This window comes from Peromyscus californicus, unplaced genomic scaffold (genome assembly GCF_007827085.1).
Source record: "Peromyscus californicus insignis strain IS unplaced genomic scaffold, ASM782708v3 Scaffold_16__1_contigs__length_79575227, whole genome shotgun sequence".
Lineage (NCBI taxonomy): Eukaryota > Metazoa > Chordata > Mammalia > Rodentia > Cricetidae > Peromyscus > Peromyscus californicus.
Window position 1 is genome coordinate 79,238,415 of NW_026294458.1, and position 19,566 is coordinate 79,257,980.

Below are 19,566 nucleotides of genomic sequence, written 5' to 3' on the forward strand. Positions count from 1 at the left end.
GCGCGCGGTGGGGCCGCGGTGGGCACGGGCCCGGGGCTTTACCTGCCTGTGGAATGTGTAGAGCGGGGTCGGATCCGGACTCCGGGTTGTGATCCGCTCCGGAAACTGCGCAGCACCGGAAGCCGGGGGGGCGGTGGCGCGGCATCGTGGGAGTTGTAGTGCACAGTGCGGGCAGACGGGGCGGGCCTTAGGGCTCAGGCTGCTGGAACCCGGAGCTGGAGACTACCGGCTGCCTAGACAAGGAGTCTGGGATAACTGGCGGCGTACTCAGGGAACCTGGGACGGACTGTGTGGAGTGGGAGCTGGCAGGGGTTTTGTGGACAGTGAGCCTACGAAACGGCGGCGTGTACCGATGAACCCGGGACAAGAGATGAGTGGTTGCAGAGATGGAAGATGATTGCCTTCCTGCATGGGGAGCTGGTAACTAACTGGCTGTGTGGATGGGTAACAGGAGACGGAATGTATGGAGAGTTGGTGGAGCAGGCTATGAGGATCCAGGGACTGAGTAGGGACTCAGTATGAGGAAGGGACTGAGTAGACAGAAAAGCTGAGGAGAGAGGCTTTTGTGGTCCATGAGTTAGTTGGCCAGACGGTATGTGGACTGAGGAGCTGGGCAGACAGGCTGTGTGTGAATGAGGGAGGTAGTGCAGTGATGAGTGGGTGGACAAAAACCATCTTTGATCTTCAAGACACCTTTAAAACAGGTACACAACCCCACTATTTCATATACCACTTTCATTGGTTTTATTCATTCTAAAGTGCCCAGAGGGCCAGTTCTCTGGGCCTCTACACATGAATAGTACTAAGTGTTTAAATAAAATCAGGCTGTTTATATGTAAATAAATAAAAATTGACAGGTCACAGCAAGAAAAGCAATTGTAAATTTGGGACTAAGGAAGGCATGGAGGTGGAATGGATCATCACCTACTAGACTATGAACGTTGCCTTGGAGAAAGTTAAGAAAGCAAACTTACTTGGAAGACTTTCCATTATGAAGAGAGCTCTCACTGTCAGGCCACCCTGCTCCTACACTCCCCCTGCCCCCAGGAAGTTGTGACCTCAAGATTGTTTTCATATTTAGCTGCCTAGGCACCCAGGCCACTGTAGTGGTGACCCAAGAGGCCAACTTTTTTTTTTGAGCTGGCAAGAGACCTTGGTGGTATCCACATAATACTGGTTTTGCATACATGCAAAATAATAAAGTTATGGGCTCACCCAGATTTCAGAGGAAGATCTTGGAGGCCAAGCAATATGTCATAGGATTAAAATAATTGTGAAGAGCCCCTGAGTGGACTATTGAAACCAACAGAGTAAAAGCTGAAGGAGCTGGGAAGTTAAGAGATGCCCAGAGTGTGGGGATCTATCTACATTCAGCAAGCTAAGCCCAGAGAGGAACATGTGAGCTGTGCAAGCCCAGTGGGGCTCACATTACACCACAATGTGCCTGGGATGCAGGAACATGGATCTGCAGAACTTAATGCTTGCTCTGCTGAGTTTTGGTCTTGGTTTGATCCCATCCTTTCTTTCTCTGCATCCATTCCTCTGGAATGGGATTACAGCTAATAGTTTACATTGAGTGTTAGAAGAAACTTTAAACCTAGACTAAGATATTCGGGACCCTTGGAGGTCGACTAAATGTATTTTCCATTAGTAAGATGGCCAATAGCCTTTGGAGTCCAGAGATAGGAAATTAAGGATTAAATATTGTATTAGTTACTTTTCTATTGCTTGATAAAACCCCATGACCAAAACTTAGGGAGGAAAGGGTATATTCCGGCTTACAGCTCTCAGATCACACTGAATCACAGAGGGGACAGTAGGAACTTAGAGACAGGAACTGAAGCAGAAGCTATAGAGGATACTGCTTAGTGGCTTGCTCCTCATGGTTTATACCACCCAAGACCATCTACCCAGGGATGGCCAGGCCCACAGTGGGCTAAGGCAACAGTTCTCAACCTGTGGGTCACAAACCCTTTGGGGTCAAACAACCCTTTCACAGGGGTCGCCTAAGACCATCGTAAAACACAGGTATTTACAATATGATTCATAATAGTAGCTTAATTATAGTTATGAAGTAGCAATGACATTAATTTTATGGGGGGGGTGGTCACCACAACATGAGGAACTGTATTCAAGGATCACAGCATTAGGAAGGCTGAGAACCACTGGACTAAGGGCCTTCCACATCAATTACTAAGAAACTCTCCACAAGCTTACCTACAGATAAATCTTACAGAGGCATTTTCTCAATTGTGGTTCTCTCTTCTCAGAGAACTCTAGCTTGTGTCAAGTTAACAACAAAAGTATCAACCAAGACAAACATGACGTGCCCTCCCAGGTTCCTGTGTCAAAAGCTTGGTGCCAAGTTGATGATGCCGTTTGTGGAAGATAGTGGGAACTTCTGGAGGTAGGGCCTACCTGGGGGAAGGAGGCCCCTGGAGGTGTGCCTCTAAAGGTTATACCTGTCCCAGGTTTCTTCTTGTTTCATGTTGGGCATGGGGTGATCTCTCCCATAAGCTTCCATTGCCATGATATACTACCGTCAACACTTGACCCAGAAACAAGTGACCATGGATGGAACCGGAATGAGTGAGCCCAAAACACCACCCGTTCCCCTACCCCACCACACACACACAGTGTCTTTGTTAGGCATTTTGTCACAGTAACAAAGAAAGGCTAACACAACACCTGAGATGTGTGTTTTCCCAGAAAACATACCTCCTCAGTTCTGGTTTTTGTGTTAATATAAATATAAAACTCCGAGCTAGGTGTGGTGGCTCACGCCTTTAATCCCAGCATTTGGGAGGCAGAGACAGGTAGATCTCTGTGAGTTTAAGGCCAGCCTGGTCTACAAAGTGAGTTCCAGGACAGCCAAGGCTGTTACACAAATAAACCCTGTCTCAAAAAAATAAACATATATAATATCCTTCATTGCAAGGCATTCCAAACATCCCAGCCACCTCTGCCTACCTCTAATGTTTTATTTCTTTAAAAAGTTCACTGAGGGCTGTGGAAATGGCTTAGCCGGTAAGAGTGGTTGCAGTGCAAACCTGGGGCAGAAGTTTGAATCTGAGCATCCATGTAAAAAGCCAAACAGGTCCATGCATGCCTGTGGCCCCAGCTCTGGGGGTGTGTATGGGGGGGGGGGGGACTAGAGACAGGAGAAACACTGGAGCTTGTTGGCACCAGCCCAGGACTAGGTTCAATAAGACCCTGTCTCAAGGAAATAAGGCAGAAAGTGATAGAGGACATCAGCATGCTCTTTTGGCCTCCATAAACACTAGCCAAGAAGTACACATAAGTGCATGTGTGGACACACGCACACACAAAACATCAGGCTAATTTTATACAGGTAAAGAGGGAAATCTAATCACGAAGTAAGTTAATTCCAACTATGTTCTCAACACTGAATTCCACTTGATAGCATCCACAGCTCAAAGGCAAGATTAGAGTGCAGAAAAGGCCAGATTAAACGACAGTCTGTAATCTCTGCATTTAACACAGGCAGAGTTGGGGACTAGAGGCCATAGTATGTTAATGGCATCAATATAGAGAGCCACACTTTTGAATCTGTTGCAGGATGACTTGGAAATGTATATTGTGGACAGCTATGGCACAGAGCTGGGCTGGGCTGTAGTCAGAAGGTAAACCCTTAGGAGTCTGGCCTGGTGCTTTCTCTTCATTGAGGTCACTATGTGGTTATTCACCTTGGTGTCTAATCTATCTGTGAGCCTCCCTGCATGCTCCTTTGTTTTTTTTTTTTTTTTTTTTTTTTTTTTTTTATGAAGTACAGGTTGACTGACATATACCTACAACACCCTGCACTTGTAGGTATGTCTGATGCCCAAATAAGATGTTACCTATGTTCCCTCCAGCATCTAACTCAGTCCTGTGCACTAGGTGAATGGGACAGGATGGACAGAAGCCAAGCTTCCATACAGAGGAGTCACCAACTGATGCCCATCTTCATGCCAATCATGCTTGTGGTGGGAAGAAAGATGAGTGCATAGCAGCAGAGACTGACAGAAGGGGGACTAATTTCATGAGAAGTCAGGGCCTGAGTCTGCCCAGTCTAATAGAAGAGGAATGATATGGGGAATGAAGGTGTACATTCTAGAATGACCAAGGGTGGCTGATATGGACCACCCAGGGCAGGGAAGATGAACTGTCCAGAACCCAGAATTCCTCTGGAGGTCCGCCTGGACAGCTGGTAAATTGTGACCAGTTTGGCCCTCTAGTCCTTTCTAGGGATGTCAGCACAAAGCAGACCTTTGTTTGAAAAAGTCCTCCTATAGGATCTTGAGGAGTATTTGAACACTTAATCCCCAGTTGATGCTGCTGTTTGGGGGAGGCCATGGAATCTTTAAAACAGCTGTTCTCAACCTTCCTAATGCTGCGACCCTTTAATACAGCTCCTCATGTTGTAGTGACCCCCCGCCATACAATTATTTTCATTGCAACTAGTTTTGCTACTATTATGAATCATAATGTAAATATCTGTGTCATTTGACTCCCAAAGGGGTTGTGACTCACAGGTTGAGAACCGCTACTTTAAGAGGTGCAGCCCTGCTGAAGGAAGTACACCACTGGGCTTTCAGGGTTTACAGCCTTCCCCACTTCCTGTTCAGATATCTGTGTGAATGAAAATGTGATCAGCCAGCTTCCTACTCCTATCCACTATGCTTTCCCTGACTGCTGTAATGCCTTTCCTGCCATAATGGACTCTAATCTCTCTGGAACTATGAGCCAAAATAAACCCTTTCTTCTCTAAATTGTTTTTTGTCAAGGTTTTTTTTTTTTAATCACAGTGACAAAAAAGTAACACATCTCCACAATAGATGCCACCTTTGATGCAAAAAATGTATGGGGCTTGGCTCAGGAGTGGCTCATCCTGAAGGGCATATGACAATGGCTGGCTACCCCACATGCTGTCCCATAGGCAAGCAGGTTGAAAGTAGAGCTGAAGAGTGAGGGAGTCTGTGAGTGGGACCTGTGGTTTCCCTGGTGGTTTCTCATTGCAGCATATCTCCAAATGCAATGCTTTTGTTTGTGCACATGGCAGGGCAAAGGGAAGGAGACCACAGGAACTGAAGACCAAAAAGGGGATGAGATGCTTGCAGCAAGGGGCAAAGCTGCGCCAATCCCACCCCAGAAACCACTGCGAGATCCTGTGCAGGCATAAACGCTGTCATGTACCCATGGCTAAGCTGTTACCCATTCCCTCTGCACTCATCTGAGCCACCTGCTGGGATGGGGCACTGATAGCAGGGACCCAGACTGATGAATGCTCCCTGCCTTCACTCCCCAAACATGTCTCCTACAGGCCATGTCAGGCACTGCTTTGGGGGACCTGGGCCAAGACCTGGCTTACAGCACCCACAATTCATCATTCCCAAGAAGGTCCCTGGAACTGCTAAAAATACTATAGTAAAATTTAGCCCCAGCCTTGGTGGTGCTCAATAGCCCACAAAATATAGGAACATGAGGAGGAAAGTCCACTGACAGGAATGAAGGTCAAAGAAGGTATCAGTACATATTTTTGGTCAGCTGGCTGCAATGGCCAGTCATACAAAGGGACAAAGGATGGCAATACTTCAAACATTATTGAAGCCCCTCGGTACTCTCGGGACAACCCAGGACTTGGAAACAACTCAGCTCAACGTTTTCCATGAGCACATTTATTTCTTGAGAGGTCAGTAAAGTTGCAGCCATGTCTCCCTGCCTAGGGTGGTGCAGGATGACAGCCACGTCTAAAGTGCTGCAACAAATACAATCATTATCACAGATGCCAGTTGCCACACACCAGCATCAGGCTCACCACATGCCTGGGAAGACTTCACTTTTATTCTCTTTGCAGTAGAGGTTCGACATGACAATGGGCAAAAAACCACAGCCTACAGCCCATGGGATAATCACATCTCCACTCCACCATCAGCAAAGTGAACCAGGCAGCTTGGTGATTCCTATACTTATTTATACACAGAACAGGGACATTTTACACAGAGAGCCAGAGGTGACAGGAGCTTGCACTGCTGGTTTGAACAGTGTCTTTGTCACCATGCAGATGCTTTGGTCCTCAGGTGTTGGCCTGTTGAGATAGTGGGGACAGTGCCTGTCATCAGAGTCAGTACCACACCTGTTTCTGTGTGACAGAGACACACTTTACCTTCTACCATCTATCAACTTGTACTTTGAAAGTTCAAGATTGACAGCCCTGAGCTTATTAACCAAAAAACATCACTTTGGTTGGCAGCAATGTAAATTAACCTTTCCCTTTCTGCTTGAGAAGAAAAATTAAAACTCTTCTGTAAATGTGGCCAGGGAAAACCCAAGCAAAAATCTGATTTGGAACTGGTCAACAGTAAATGGCCTACTTCCTTCCACAGCCAGGAAGCAGGACTGGTTTTGAACTTAAGCTAAAATTTAAAATAAAGTGCTTTGTCTAAATCCTCTTGCTTATAGTAGATTTTCAATCAGAGCGAGAGAGTCCTAGTTCTGTTACACTCACCAACATCACATACAAACAGCTCTATTTTGTCCCTTCATGAAGGAGAGGGGAAATGTGGCCAGCTCACTCCAGCCAACCTGAAATCTGCTTCTAGATTCACAGACACCTGGATTAGTGTTCATGAGAAATTGCTTTAAAACTAGCACTCTGCCAAAATTTCAAGACAGAATCTGAAGACACAAAAGAAAGCAGTGGAGATAGTGTGACAGAGGTGACTTACACGTGCGTGCTGTTGGCACCTGGTGTATAATCTTAGTGAAGAAACAGAAGTGGACAAACTGCTTGGGGAAGAGACTTCACTGTATGAGGAAGGCCCCAAGGCCAGCTGTTTGTGTCCCCCATCTCTGATCCTCTGTTGTGATGGAGTTCTCAATTGGCAAAGGATGCTCAATGGAGACCCTAGAGGACAGGTCTTAGATGTGGATGGGAAGCCAGGAACAGGATGCTCACAGGGTCATTTGGAGGCTAGGATGGCTAAAAACCATTTGTTCTTTTCTCTTGTCGTTGCTGAGAGAGAGGAAGTATAACCTAAAATTCTGATGCCTTCACACTTGAATAAACTGAACCTAAATGTCAAAACCAATCAAACCAACAAACCTGCATAAGCTGAGCATCCCTAACCCAAAAGTCTAAAGCCCAAAACTCTGCATGTACCATAGTGTCCAAAGAGTTTCGTATTTCTGAAAAAAAGTTTATATTTGGGATTCAAGGATGCTCAAATGGGAAAGACTTATCAAGATGTCCCCAGATCCAAAAGAAGTCTGAAACACTTCTGGCCCCACGCATGTTAGATGAGGGCTACTGCCCCACACTAAAAATACAGCATCAGAATCAGAATCTCTGGCACACCAGAGTCTCTGGGAATTGAAAGCAGCTATGTGTCACAATTCTGTACACTGTATAGAATAACAATACTTCAATAAAGCACAGCATTTAAATCACATCCATTCCCAAAAAGAGTAGTGGCGATTACTGGCTTTGGGAACCAATTTGGTATTGATGGATCCGTTCTGGAACTTTGCAGTGATTTAACATGAGGTGATCTTTAAAGACCAAGTATGCCAAAATGTCTCTTCAACGTCACCTGAAAACTACCTGAGATTCTTCCAGGTTTTTTACTTGTATTTTTGTTGTTTGTTTTGAGAAGGGGTCTCATGTAACCCAGGCTGGCTTGGAAGCTAACAGCCTCCTCTCTCCACCTTCTAAGTGTTGGAATCACAGGCCTGCACCACCACACCCATCATGAATTTTCAAATTCTTTTTTATCCTATGTTTATTTGGAAGTAAAATTCACTGGGCCCAGTGGCTCAGGCCTGCACCCCCAGCTATTTGAGAGATGAAGGCAGGAGAATCAGAGTTTCAAGGTATGATTGGGCTACAGAATAAATTACAGGGCAGCCCAGTCAACAACTTAGTGAGACCCAACTCAATAATAATAAGTGAAAAGAGGGCCAGGGAAATAGTTCACTGGATAAGGGCTTGTCCAGCATGTACAAAGCCACAGGTTTAATTCCCAGAATGGAGTAAACGAACAGAAAGAAAGAAAAAAGGATTACTAATGTGGTTTTCCAATCTCTTGCTAAAACAGGAAAAAAATAAAACATATTACTATAATTTTGGCTTTCATAGACATTTTTGGTCAACAACAGTGACTTTGCCCCTGATGTTTCTAATGAACAAAAGAGGCCAGAAGGAGCTTCCTGACTTTGTATCAGTGACAGAACTCAGGTCTTCCTGTTAGCCTTTCCATTGTTTTCTTCCATGGGAAGAAAAGGATCTTACTGACACGTCAAAACACCTCCTCCCAAGGATAGTGACTATGGAGAGCTGTGAGACCTTGTGAATCTACAGTGCCAGGCACACAGATGAGGAAAGCACCTTATGGATACATGGGGATATTGAACCCAGGTGCCAACTTCATAATTTTCCCACAGTAAACCAAAACCAGGATACTCTAAAATATGGCCAGAAGTCCCTGTTCACAGTAGAATTCTGAAGACCCCATAAAAAGAATTCCTGCAAGTTTGGCCCATTGTTATGAAACTTCTATGCCTAAGACCAATTGGCACCCAAGATACAGAATAATTACCTCAGTTTCCCTAAAAGTTCTTTGTTTTGGCTGTTGGCTATATTTGGCAAGAACCATATATGTGTGGTTATGTCCTACAAGCTGTCACTCATTGCTCCTGATGTCAGCCTCAGCATATTTGAGCTTAGTGTGCTGCCTGTGCCATGGGAAAAAACAGAGCCCTTGGCACGAGAAACAATCAATCAATCAGTCAAAGAAACAAACAAAAAAACTGTATCTGAATTTCTGCACCTCTACTTGCAAGAAAGCTCAAGCAAATCTGAAGTGTCTGGCATAATCTGCATAGGACACATTTAGTGTTTGCATAAGTTTTTAACTTCTATGGCTGATATCAAAGGTGAACACCTTCTCACACTTGTCAAAGTACATCTTTTTCCTATTATAATTTCTTCATGGCTCAAAAGTCCTGCCTATATCCATACCCCTGTCCCCAAGGCCAGATGCACTATTTAATTCTAAACAGCAAGACATGTGAGGTGGTACATCCTGCTCATAGCAACAGCCCACAGAGATACCTCTCCCTTATGCCATGGTCCAAACATGAACCCCAATAGTCCCTGAAGGAGAGAGGAAGAAGTAGGTAGACCGGGATCCCTCCTGCATACTACCCATAATCTATCAGAGCACACATGACTTTACTGATGCAAGTATCTGTCTTATATTCCACCTCAACACTTAGATGGCATGGTGACAGCTGGAGCCAGGTGTTCCCACTGAGTATCTGGTGGCAAACTGGACTGCATCATCAGTTGTCTTTGGGGAAGCTTCCTGGCCAAACAGGCAGATTGTTTTTTCCCCTTTAAAAAACAAGATTATTGGGGAAAAAAAAACCAAGCTAGACATGCACGCATCTGATGGCACTGGTTCTGCTGTTCTGGTGGAGGCCTTTGTGGTCCCATCCTCCAGCTTTGAGGACAGGAGGTGACTCAGGCTATGCGCAAGGTTCTCTGGGTGCTCCGTTCACGGTGTGTTTGCCTCTGTGCCTGGTAAGCAACTTCTTGTTCAGGAGCCGGCTGAGGGTTGCCCCCTTCTTCTGCCTCCCCTCTGGCTGCTGCAGGAATACCAGGTCATTATGGGACTGGCTCATGCCTGGGTCTTTCTGCTGGTGTCGCCGGCGGAAGAAGAGCTTGGCACTTTTCCTTAGAATTCCTTCTGCAAGAGGGGAGCACAAGAATGATCAGGGCTGTGGAGAAGATGAGCCCAGGCCAAGAAGAAAGCAAAATTGCCAGACACCTGTGACAAAAAGCCAGGCACTCTCTCAGGGAATGGTCACTGCCCACAGAGGCAAACACCACGGCCAAGCTGGTGGGCAGTCACTTTTCACAGTGAGAGTGAACCTTCCAACAGCAGGACTGGCAAGCCTGCGCTGTCGAGTGGGTGGGTTAGGGTCCCTTATGGCTCCTTGCCTTTACTAGGAACTCTGTGATAAGCAAGGCTATGCTATATGCCCAGGAATGAAGGACATGCTCCTAACAGCAAGCTTGGAGCCCTGTAAATCATACTTGTGTTCTTTAGTACAGACAGTATTGTTCTTCAAGGAATAAGGTGTATTTTTAAAAATTAATTCTAGATCATCCTCTACACTTGCACTAGGATATTTGTTTTATCTACCAGTCTATTCATCCACTCACCCATACTAGATTAAGCCATATGATATTTGTTAGTGGATCATTTTCAACCTAGAAAGCTTCAGGTTAGGCTGAGAATGTACCTCAGTAGTAAAGTACTTGCCTAGCATGCACAAGGCCCTGGGTTCAATTCCCATCACACACACACACACCCAACAATGAAAATAATAAAAACAAAGAAAGAAAAAGAAATGGGCAAGACAAAATGAAAAGAAGCCCTTGATTTTGTATGGTTCAACTCCTTGGCACAGATGCCAAGTATGAAACAGAAAGCAAAGAGTGGTAGCACTTGTTGGGGTGAAAATGGTTCCTGAAGGTTGAATGCAGGCATAATGCAGACAAGAAGTAGCTCAACATCACTTTTTCACCAATTAGTTTAGCATCCTATTAACCCAGACCCACCAAGGCCAGGTGATATGCCCATGAAGTTCATTACCATTTGCCTCAAGAAGTTGAGCTCAAAAGAAGAGAAGCTTGGCCATGGAGCCAGGGAGATCTGTCCTGAATTTGAAAGTTTGTTTGGCATGTGAGCCATATCCAACAGTCATGGCATATACACATGACCTCCTGTGCTGCTCATGGACAGGGGGAAGAGCATGGATGTGCTTCTGTACACCAAACACATACCAACATGTTAGGGTGGGGGAGGAGACCTGGTAGGGATCTCCTTAGCATCCATATTCACAATGGAGAAAGAAACTGGTTGCTTTAAAAATCCACCTTGGGTGATGGTGTGGTGGTGGCGGCGGCATGCATCTTTAATCCCAATACTTGGGAGACAGAGGCAGACAGATCTCTGAGTTAAGAGACTAGCTTGGTCTACAGAGCAAGTTCTAGGACAGCCAAGGCTACACAGAGAAACCCTGAATCAAAAAAACAACAAAACAGAAAAACAAAACAAACAAAAGAACCCCCAAAACAAACAAATAAAAAGCCACCTTGGCAGACTGATATTAATGATGAGTTTGCCTTGTTCTATTGGCAGAAGCAGAAGAGCTGGACTGCCCCAAAAGTGTGAGCTAATTTAATCTGCACAAATTTGCCTGAAAATGTTTAAAAACCCTCTCCCTTAACAAACAAATTGCTTGTCATGAAGCACAGTTAGGACAGAGTTTCACATTTATTCCAGAGAAATTACTAGGGTCTGGGCGATGCTAGAAAGAGATGGAAAAGAAGGTAAGTACAGTTGTGCAAATGTCAGGCTCCAAGCCACAGCCTGGTGTTGCCACAGGTGGGAGGGATTGTTCCTAGACAGTCCCATCTCTGAGCAAGAGGCCAACCACCAGTTAGTGTTTGGATGACTGGGTACTAACTTTTAGCTGGATATGACTGGAGTTGGCCCATTTGTGAACACAAAGACACTTGTGTAGGTAATTTTGTCTTATCAAAAGCATCAGCTGGGCAGAGGACGGAGCTCTAGACATAGGCCCTCCTAGCTTCGAGGGGGTTCCAAGTCCTAGGTTACCTGGGCTGGAGGTAGGGAAGGAGGGTTTGTGAGGATTTCAGACCTACATGCACCTCCTGGGTTCTGCTCTAGGTTAGCTTTGGAGTTCCCAAAGAGCACAAGCAGCTAGGGCACTCACATTTGAAACAGAGAGGGTGAAGAATAAATGGAAGCTTGAGAAAGGGAACATAATTATCCATGCCCTAGGCCAACTGTAGACCCCAGAACCCTGTGGTTGGAAGGGTCCCTGTATATCCCTGATCCGAAGCTTCGCCTGGGGTAGGGGCTGTATTATGGGTCAGCATAGTGCTATGAGCTGAATTATGTTCTCCTCAAGTTCTTGTGTTGAACTCCTAAACCCCCCAATCTCAGAATGTACCCTTATTTGGAGATGGAGTCATTCCAGAGGTGATCAAATTAAAAGGTGATAATTAGGATGGGCCTAATAAAACATTCCTGATGCCTGGTGATGCTATAGAATGATCCTTTTGTACACTGTGAAGATTTGTTGCTGTGATTGGTTTAATAAGAAGCTGACTGGCCAATAGCTGAACAGGATAAAGTTAGGCAGGAAAGCCAAACTGAGAATGATGAGAAGGGTGGAGTCAGAGGAGTCACCAGTAAACACAGAGAAAACAAGTCATGCTGGAGGAATGTAAAGCCACAAACCACATGGCAAAGCATAGGTAAGAAATATGGGTTAAATTAAAATGTAAGAGTTAGCTAGTAACAAGCCTGAGCCATTGGCTGAGCATTTATAATTAATATAAGCCTCTGTATGGTAATTTGAGAGTGGGCTGCTAGGACAGGAAAACTCTGCCTACATGGTGGCTCTATGAGAAAGGGAAATTTGGAAAGGGACAAAGAGAGGGAAAATGATGTGGAGGACAGAGGAGGCAAGGTAAAGATAGAGATATCTATAAGGCAAGGAAGGCCAAGGATTGTTGCAAACCCCTGAAGCTAGGAAAGGCCAGGGGCAGTTTCTTCCTCCTGGCCTCAGAAGGAGCCAGTTCAATGGACACTCCCATCTCAGGTTTGCATTTAGAAATAAAAGATCATAAAGCTATCATTTAAGACACTAGGTTCATGGCACTTTGCTACAGTTCCAGGAACATGAACACAGCCAGGAAAGAGGACAATAGCATCTGGATGGAGATGATGGTCAGAAACCACTGTACAGTGTTTCACTTGGTTCATACAACGCTAGCAGGCAGAGGCACAAACAGCAAAATGGTGACCAGTGGGACCATGCCCTCATCCTCCAAACAAAAATCAGTCAGCATCTTGTCCAAACTGTTGAAGCTTGGGTTTACATTGGGCCATCTGAGGTGTCATGGTCTAATACATCTAGGAAAAGGAGCATTTAATGTGGCAGGGTTGATGGCTGTTGTCCTTCCTCAAGTAATAAGTCCCTAAGGTTGCAGTGTTTATAGGGGTTGGCCAGGGACAGATAGACAGGCACTGTCTTGTGTTGTGGAATATTAGTTTAAGATGTGTTATATTTGTTTATGCTGTGGAATATTTATTTAATGATGCAAAGATGTGTTGCATTCTTTTATGTTGCATTTGTTTAACTCTGTAAAGCTGTGTTACTTTGCCTGTCTAAAACACCGGATTGGTCCAATAAAGAGCTGAACAGCCAATAGCTAGGCAGGAGAAAGGATAGGCATGGCTGGCAGGCAGAGAGAATAAACAGGAGAAGAAATCTAGAGAAGAGGGAGGAGCAAGAAAAGGAGGAGGAGAGGAGGATACCAGGGTCCAGCTACCCAGCCACACAGCCAGCCATCGAGTAAGAAGGAAAGAAAGACATATAGAACAAAGAAAGGTAAAAAGCCCAGAGGCAAAACATCGAAGAGAAACAGGACAATTTAAGTTAGAAAAGCTGTCTAGAAACAAGCTAAGCTAAGGCTGAGCATTCATAAGTAAGAATAAGTCTCCATGTATTTATTTGGGAGCTAGTGGCAGCCCCCAAAGAGTTAAAAAAAAATCCACCTACAATCTTGGCTCCCTTTTATTAGTTGTCTTATGCGGTACCATATCTTACTATCTCTGGCACATGTGACCACAGGATGTGCACAACACAAAGCAAAGTGACTTGTCCGCAGGGCACATGTGATTGTTAGTGTCAACTTGATAGGATCTAGAATCATCTGGGAAAGAGGCCTTGGGCATGCCTGTGAGGGATTACCTTGATTGCATTAACTGAGGTGGGAAGACCACAATTCCTGACTGACATCCAGACTGTAGAACTGTATGGAATTGTATAGACTCTATGGAACTGAGCACCAGCATTGATCCCTCTCTGCTGCCTGACTGCAGATGTGATGTGACAGCTGCTACAAGCTCCTGCTGTCTCTGACTTCCCTGCTAGGATGGACTGTAGCCTTGACCTGTAGCCAGAATAAACCCTTTCTCCCTTGCTTCTGTCAGAGTATTTTATCACAGCAACAGGAAAAGAAATAAAGACAACACAGGTGCCTTGGTCACAAGGGACAAGCATAGATCAGCCCAGGTTAAGGCAGGAAATCAAACCATGAAGACAGGCATGCTGAGGGCTGTGGGAGTTTACAGCAGGTGACAACTACATTTAACAGGTCCACCCATGGGGAGCCCCACTTGGCAAAGCCGTGGAGTCACTAGCTGTAAATGACTGGCCGCTCCTGTCTGTAATTCCTTTCATGTGCTACTACATTTCTTCCCTAAGAACCCGCTATGGGTGTTTTCCCACTGCTTGTGTGTTTATCTTATGAAAATATTCCATCTTTGGGAACAAATATAGCTGTGGATGGTCAGAAAGATGATTTCTGCTTAAGCTGTATAATTCTGCTAAATAGAAATAATATTAGAATATTTTTCATAACTGACACAGGAAAGTAACAGTATTCTCAGTCACAAAGATAGCTAATTTTAGACTTCAGAACAAATTCAAAACAGACTAGCTGCCCCTGCAGAGTATACACAAAGACAAATTCCCCAGGTGTTATTGTTAAATCAAGGTCAGACATTAAGCAGCTTCGGTATACATAACCCACTGCAGTAACTCTCTTTCTGCATGTACCCCAACCACTCAAGGTCTGGCCAACTGTTATTGTTAAGTCCTGAATTTCATTGTCACTTTCTTTCTGGGAAAGAGCTATGTGCATGGCCAAGCATTACTCACTGGCTGGTCAATGTGACCTTCCTAGCCTGTGAGAAACTGTGTGATTCTTTACATGTATCAGTTTGGCTCTGTCCCTCATTTACTCAAGCAACACTTTGTGACCCTGAAAATGAAAGTCATAATTGTGTGGAGTTTGTATGTGCAAGGGGGCTGTGTAGAGCCATGTAGAGAGCTGCTGTGTAGAGAGGTGTGCAGAGGGTAAGAGTGAGTGAGTGTGTGTGTGTGTGTGTGTGTGTGTGTGTGTGTGTGTGTGTGTGTGTGTGTGTGCTGAATGAGGGATGTAGCTGAATGAGCAGGGAAAAGTGTGAGAGATAAAAGAAGTAGTGTGTGAGAGAATTGGAACTAAAGAGAACTGGAACCAAAGATTTAGAACTACAGAATTGGAACTAAAGTATTAGAGATGAAGTGTGAGAGATAAAGGAAGCAGCAGGAGTGTGAGAGTGAGGTGAGAGAGTGAGTAAAGAGTGAGTGAATGATGCAGTAGTATGTGAAGGAATGTAACAGTAGAGAAGAAATGTGTATAGAAGAAAGATATGGATCTATATAAAAAAGATGTAACTGTATATATGAGTGTGCAGGAAAGAGATGTAAAGAGAGAAATATAGCTGTAAAGAGATGTACCTGTGTGGAGACAGATTTTCAGAGAGAGGATTTTTTTTAAGATGAAGTAAAAGAGAAAGTTACATCAGAAAGTGGTGTGTTTCCTTATTTTCCCCTCAGATAGATAGAAACTTCTTTCCTTTTTTTTTTTTTTTTTTTGGTTTTTCAAGACAGGGTTTCTCTGTGTAGTTTTGGTACCTGTCTTGGATCTTGCTCTGTAGACCAGGCTGGCTTTGAGCTCACAGAGATCCACCTGGCTCTGCCTCCCAAGTGCTGGGATTAAAGGCGTACGCCACCACCACCACCTGGCATAAACTTATTTCTAAAGACCCTCAGATAAAAAAAGTTTCCTAAAGTCCCTATACTCTGAGGCCTTCTATTCACTATGCTGGAGCAGTTCTGGGAGCTGGCCTCCCAGGCTGTGTTACTGACTGCATTACAGGGTGGCTATATTCAAAGGTAATGAAAAGGTAATCCTCACACTTCCTGATGATCACTACAACTTGCCCAAGAGAATTGTAGCATGAATACCTAAAGTCAAATTCCTGCCCCGACATGTCAAAGACTTTCAGCTGGAGTGCAAGACTGATGGACCTGAGAGGCTTAAATTTCATTGTTTCTCAGATGTTTGGCTGAGATCAACTGCAGAAAGATTTAGAAGGGAGAAAAGACAGAAAAAGGAAGACTAAGTATGTGCATGTTGTGATCTGTACAAATGTCTAGGGTTTAAACTGCAGGTTAGAGCACCATCCATTCAGCAGGCCTGCACCTGTTCTCTGTGGTCTATACCAGGGTTGTTTTCTGTTCTTCCAACCTCCCTCATGATCTCTGCAGCCCCTCTGCTGGTTTGTTAAACTTCATTTTCCAGCATTAGTCAGGAATGGATGCTATGCTATGTACCCCATGGCAATCCTAAACTGGTTTGTAAGACATTCTTGGAAATTATGGCCTCTGTGGGGATGACATGGGCTTCCAGACTGAAGGGAATTCCTTTGATATGGTACTGAGACCTGTTTCAGCAGGCCTACACTGCCCTGAGTCTGGGGGAACCCTCATTGAAAAATAAGGACATAAGAGTTGGAGAAGTGACTACTCAGATCACACAATGACATATATGTGGGCCCAGGGTGATTGCTCCTGAAACCAGTGTTCCCATGTCCAGCTTTTCTGGGCTGCTAGGGAAAGGGTCTGGCCTTGAATGTGAATGGGACCTACCCTTGAGAAGTGGCTGCCAGGTGCCTGAAGCAGAGTGTGCCTTACAGTCTCAGGGAGGAGAATACAGACAGGGTGAACAGATCAAGACACTGGCATGGTCTTTGGCAGGATTCCAGAAGAATCTATCTCCAGAGAAGGATACCAGGATGTGGGGAGGATGGGACATTCCAATGAGGAAAGTGCACTTGTACTTGTGAGGAGTAACTCAAATGATCTCTCTCTCTCTCTCTCTCTCTCTCTCTCTCTCCCCCTCCCTCCCTCCCTCCCTCCCTCCCTCCCTCCCTCCCTCTCTGTGTGACAGAGAGAGAAAGATCTCTGCCTTTGTCTCTCTTTTGTGGTGCTGGATATCAAGCTCACATCTCATGGATACCAGGTAAACCCTCTACCACAGAACCACACAACTGTTCTCCCAGTCATGAACTAACACATTTACTGTGTGTTTAAGCCTCACCACAACTACCATTAGGGGCAAATGATTTTGGAAGAACCATGGGCACAGATGTACGTATCTATCAGGACGAGACACAGTGTGGTGAGGGAAGCAGGCTCAGAAGACAGTGGGTAGAGTCTGCTGGAAGCCGAGAGATGGACAGAGGGAGGTTACTCACAGGGATAAGCTTTTCAGTTCTCTGGCACAGCAGATGACCAGAGTTCACAGTAAGTCATATGAATACACAGGAGCAGGAAGGCTCCATGCACCAAGTCAAGGAAACTCTCTTGACTCATCATTACTTGAGTGTCCACATGCTAAAGTATCACACTGGCCTTCCTGAGGGTGTGATTGGCATAAGGCTGTGAGAAGTTAAAAACATTCAGTGTTTAAGGAGACACCAGTGGCTTGACTTTCACACACTGTGTTTTCAAGCTTTCATGTGAGGTTATGTGAAATCTGAGGCAAATCACATAATTTTTAAATAGGGAGCCAGTCCTGGGAAAAATTCTCTCCCTGGTCTTAATCTCTCTTTAAAAACACCCCCAAGAAGACTGAAGCATGAATAAACACACAAAGGAATTTGAAAATTATTCTAAATTCTAGCTCTGCTGTCACATTTCTAAATTTATCCTGTTTATTTCTGTGGAGGGGCAGATATAAATAGGCAATGGGAGAATCTGTATTAAAATCTGCTTGTAGGAAGACAATGGCCCTAGCAACCTGGAAACGTGTGCTCTGATGTCCAAAAGCAGCCTCAGACAGACTGTGCATAAAGAGACAGCTCGAGAGACAGGAAACCAGTAAAGGGACCCCTGCCTGGCTCCCTCATCCCAGTCAGGCTGAAGCCATCACAGCAAGGTGGCTTTGTACCCTCAGAGGACAAGAGGAAGTGTCCTATCACCTAGAAACCAGGAATACAGAAAACCAGCCACAGGGAAGGTCAGGCCAGTAAGCAAGGAGAAAGGCAGTGGGCAACCTTCACTCTGCTGGGCACTCTCCACAAGTCAATTACACAGAATTTTTTTTAAAGTGAAAGACGAAAAATAACTTACTGTGTAGGTAATTAATTCTGGTTGGCATAGTGATCCTCCTAAGTTAAAGGGAACGAGCACGAAATGCAGAGATGTTGAGAGGCAAAAAGAAAAGCACGCGAGAGCAGAGTCAGAATGAAAGTCAGAGTTTGGAATCATTGTATCACAGTGCACACACATGCTTACACACCTGCACACATGTGCATTTACATGCACACATGAATGCAGACTCATGCACACACATGCTTACACTTGTATACATAAGCACAGACTCATACACACATGCTCACACTTATATACATGCTCACATGTATATACATCACACATGTACATACATACATATATGAACATGGACACTCATGCTCACACTTGTACACGCATGTACATGCATATGCATTTTTGAGCACATACATGTACACATGCAAGGTTGCCATCTAAGATATTTGGCATGTTTCTTTCCAGTTTTTCTCAAATCTCTCTACAGGATTTTGTGATGAACACAGGGTAAAATTTACCACAGTTACAGTGTGCTTATTATCACAGGCAGCAGTACTTTTTTTTCTAGTGCTGAGAACAAACTCAGGACCTCATGCATGCTACACAAAGCACTCTACCACTGAGCTACATCCCTAGTCCTGCCAATGCTTTTTGAACCTAAAATAAATTGCATTTGGGGAATCAATGTTCTGTTTTGGCTGAAGTATCATAATCTATAAATTTCCAGGCAGCAAGAGTCCAAGAGAATTGCAGTTACATGGGCTCCCTCCAAGGCCACCAATACTCTCCTCATTAGACCAGAAGAAGCAGGTGGTTTGCAAGTCATATGCAAACCTTAGTTTAAAACCAAACCAGGGGGCTGGAGAGGTGGCTAAGAGGTTAAGAGTACTGGCTGCCCTTCTGGAGGACCCAGGTTCCTTCCCAGCACCCACACGATAGCCCACAACCACCTATTATTCCAATTCCAGGGAATGGGGCACCGTCTTCTGGCCTCTGCAGGCACCAGGCATGCAAGTGGTGCCCAGATATACTTGCAGGCAAAACACCCATACACATAAATTAAAAACAAAAACAAAACAAAACAAAACAACTAAGTCCCACCAAGCCATTCCCTGTAGCACCAGTTTTGAAAAAAAAAATGGCATGAAATGAAAATGGTTTGACAGCCAGCTTAGACCTACTTAGGATCTTCCAACATCTCAAGCTAAGTACAAAGCTTCTAGAAACTGCAGGATAAAAACTAAGCATGTAGGGGGGGGTGGTGGTATTGCAGGTGTATTCACCTGTACATCTGTGTGTGGGTTAGAGGTCAATGTGGGGTGTCTTCCTCCATTTTTCTCCATCATGGTTTTTGACAGAATACCCCACTAAACCTGCAGCTCACAAATTGACTAGTCTGGCTAGAGAGAGCTCCAGGGATCCCTATGTCTCAGTCTCCCACTGGCACTGAGATTACAAGTG

General features: G+C 44.8%; 2 protein-coding genes and 1 long non-coding RNA gene across 6 annotated transcripts in view; 1 reads left to right on the top strand and 2 right to left on the bottom strand.

Annotated features, from left to right (window-relative positions):
- Window positions 1-5,530, bottom strand: part of Prdm15 (PR/SET domain 15) — an 80,721-nt gene extending 75,191 nt beyond the window's left edge. The window contains 1 exon segment of the mRNA XM_052741345.1: window positions 47-5,530. Coding sequence (XP_052597305.1) covers window positions 47-145 — 99 coding nt within the window. The 5' untranslated portion in view covers window positions 146-5,530.
- LOC128112309 (uncharacterized) overlaps window positions 1-19,566 on the top strand; it is a 53,815-nt gene that overhangs the window by 10,246 nt on the left and 24,003 nt on the right. For all 3 annotated transcript variants that reach the window (XR_008218940.1, XR_008218939.1, XR_008218938.1), the window contains exon 2: window positions 16,946-17,017. This is a non-coding gene — a long non-coding RNA (uncharacterized LOC128112309). The remainder of the gene's footprint in view (window positions 1-16,945; window positions 17,018-19,566) is intronic.
- C2cd2 (C2 calcium dependent domain containing 2) overlaps window positions 5,659-19,566 on the bottom strand; it is a 74,960-nt gene continuing 61,052 nt past the window's right edge. The window contains exons 14-15 of one of the 2 annotated variants that reach the window (XM_052741347.1): window positions 18,130-18,167; window positions 9,619-9,749 (exon numbers count right to left, since the gene is read on the bottom strand). In XM_052741347.1, the coding sequence (XP_052597307.1) occupies window positions 9,738-9,749; window positions 18,130-18,167 (50 nt within the window). In that variant the 3' untranslated portion in view covers window positions 9,619-9,737. Of the gene's footprint in view, window positions 9,750-18,129; window positions 18,168-19,566 lie in introns of both variants that reach the window. The other variant, XM_052741346.1, reaches the window with a different exon arrangement.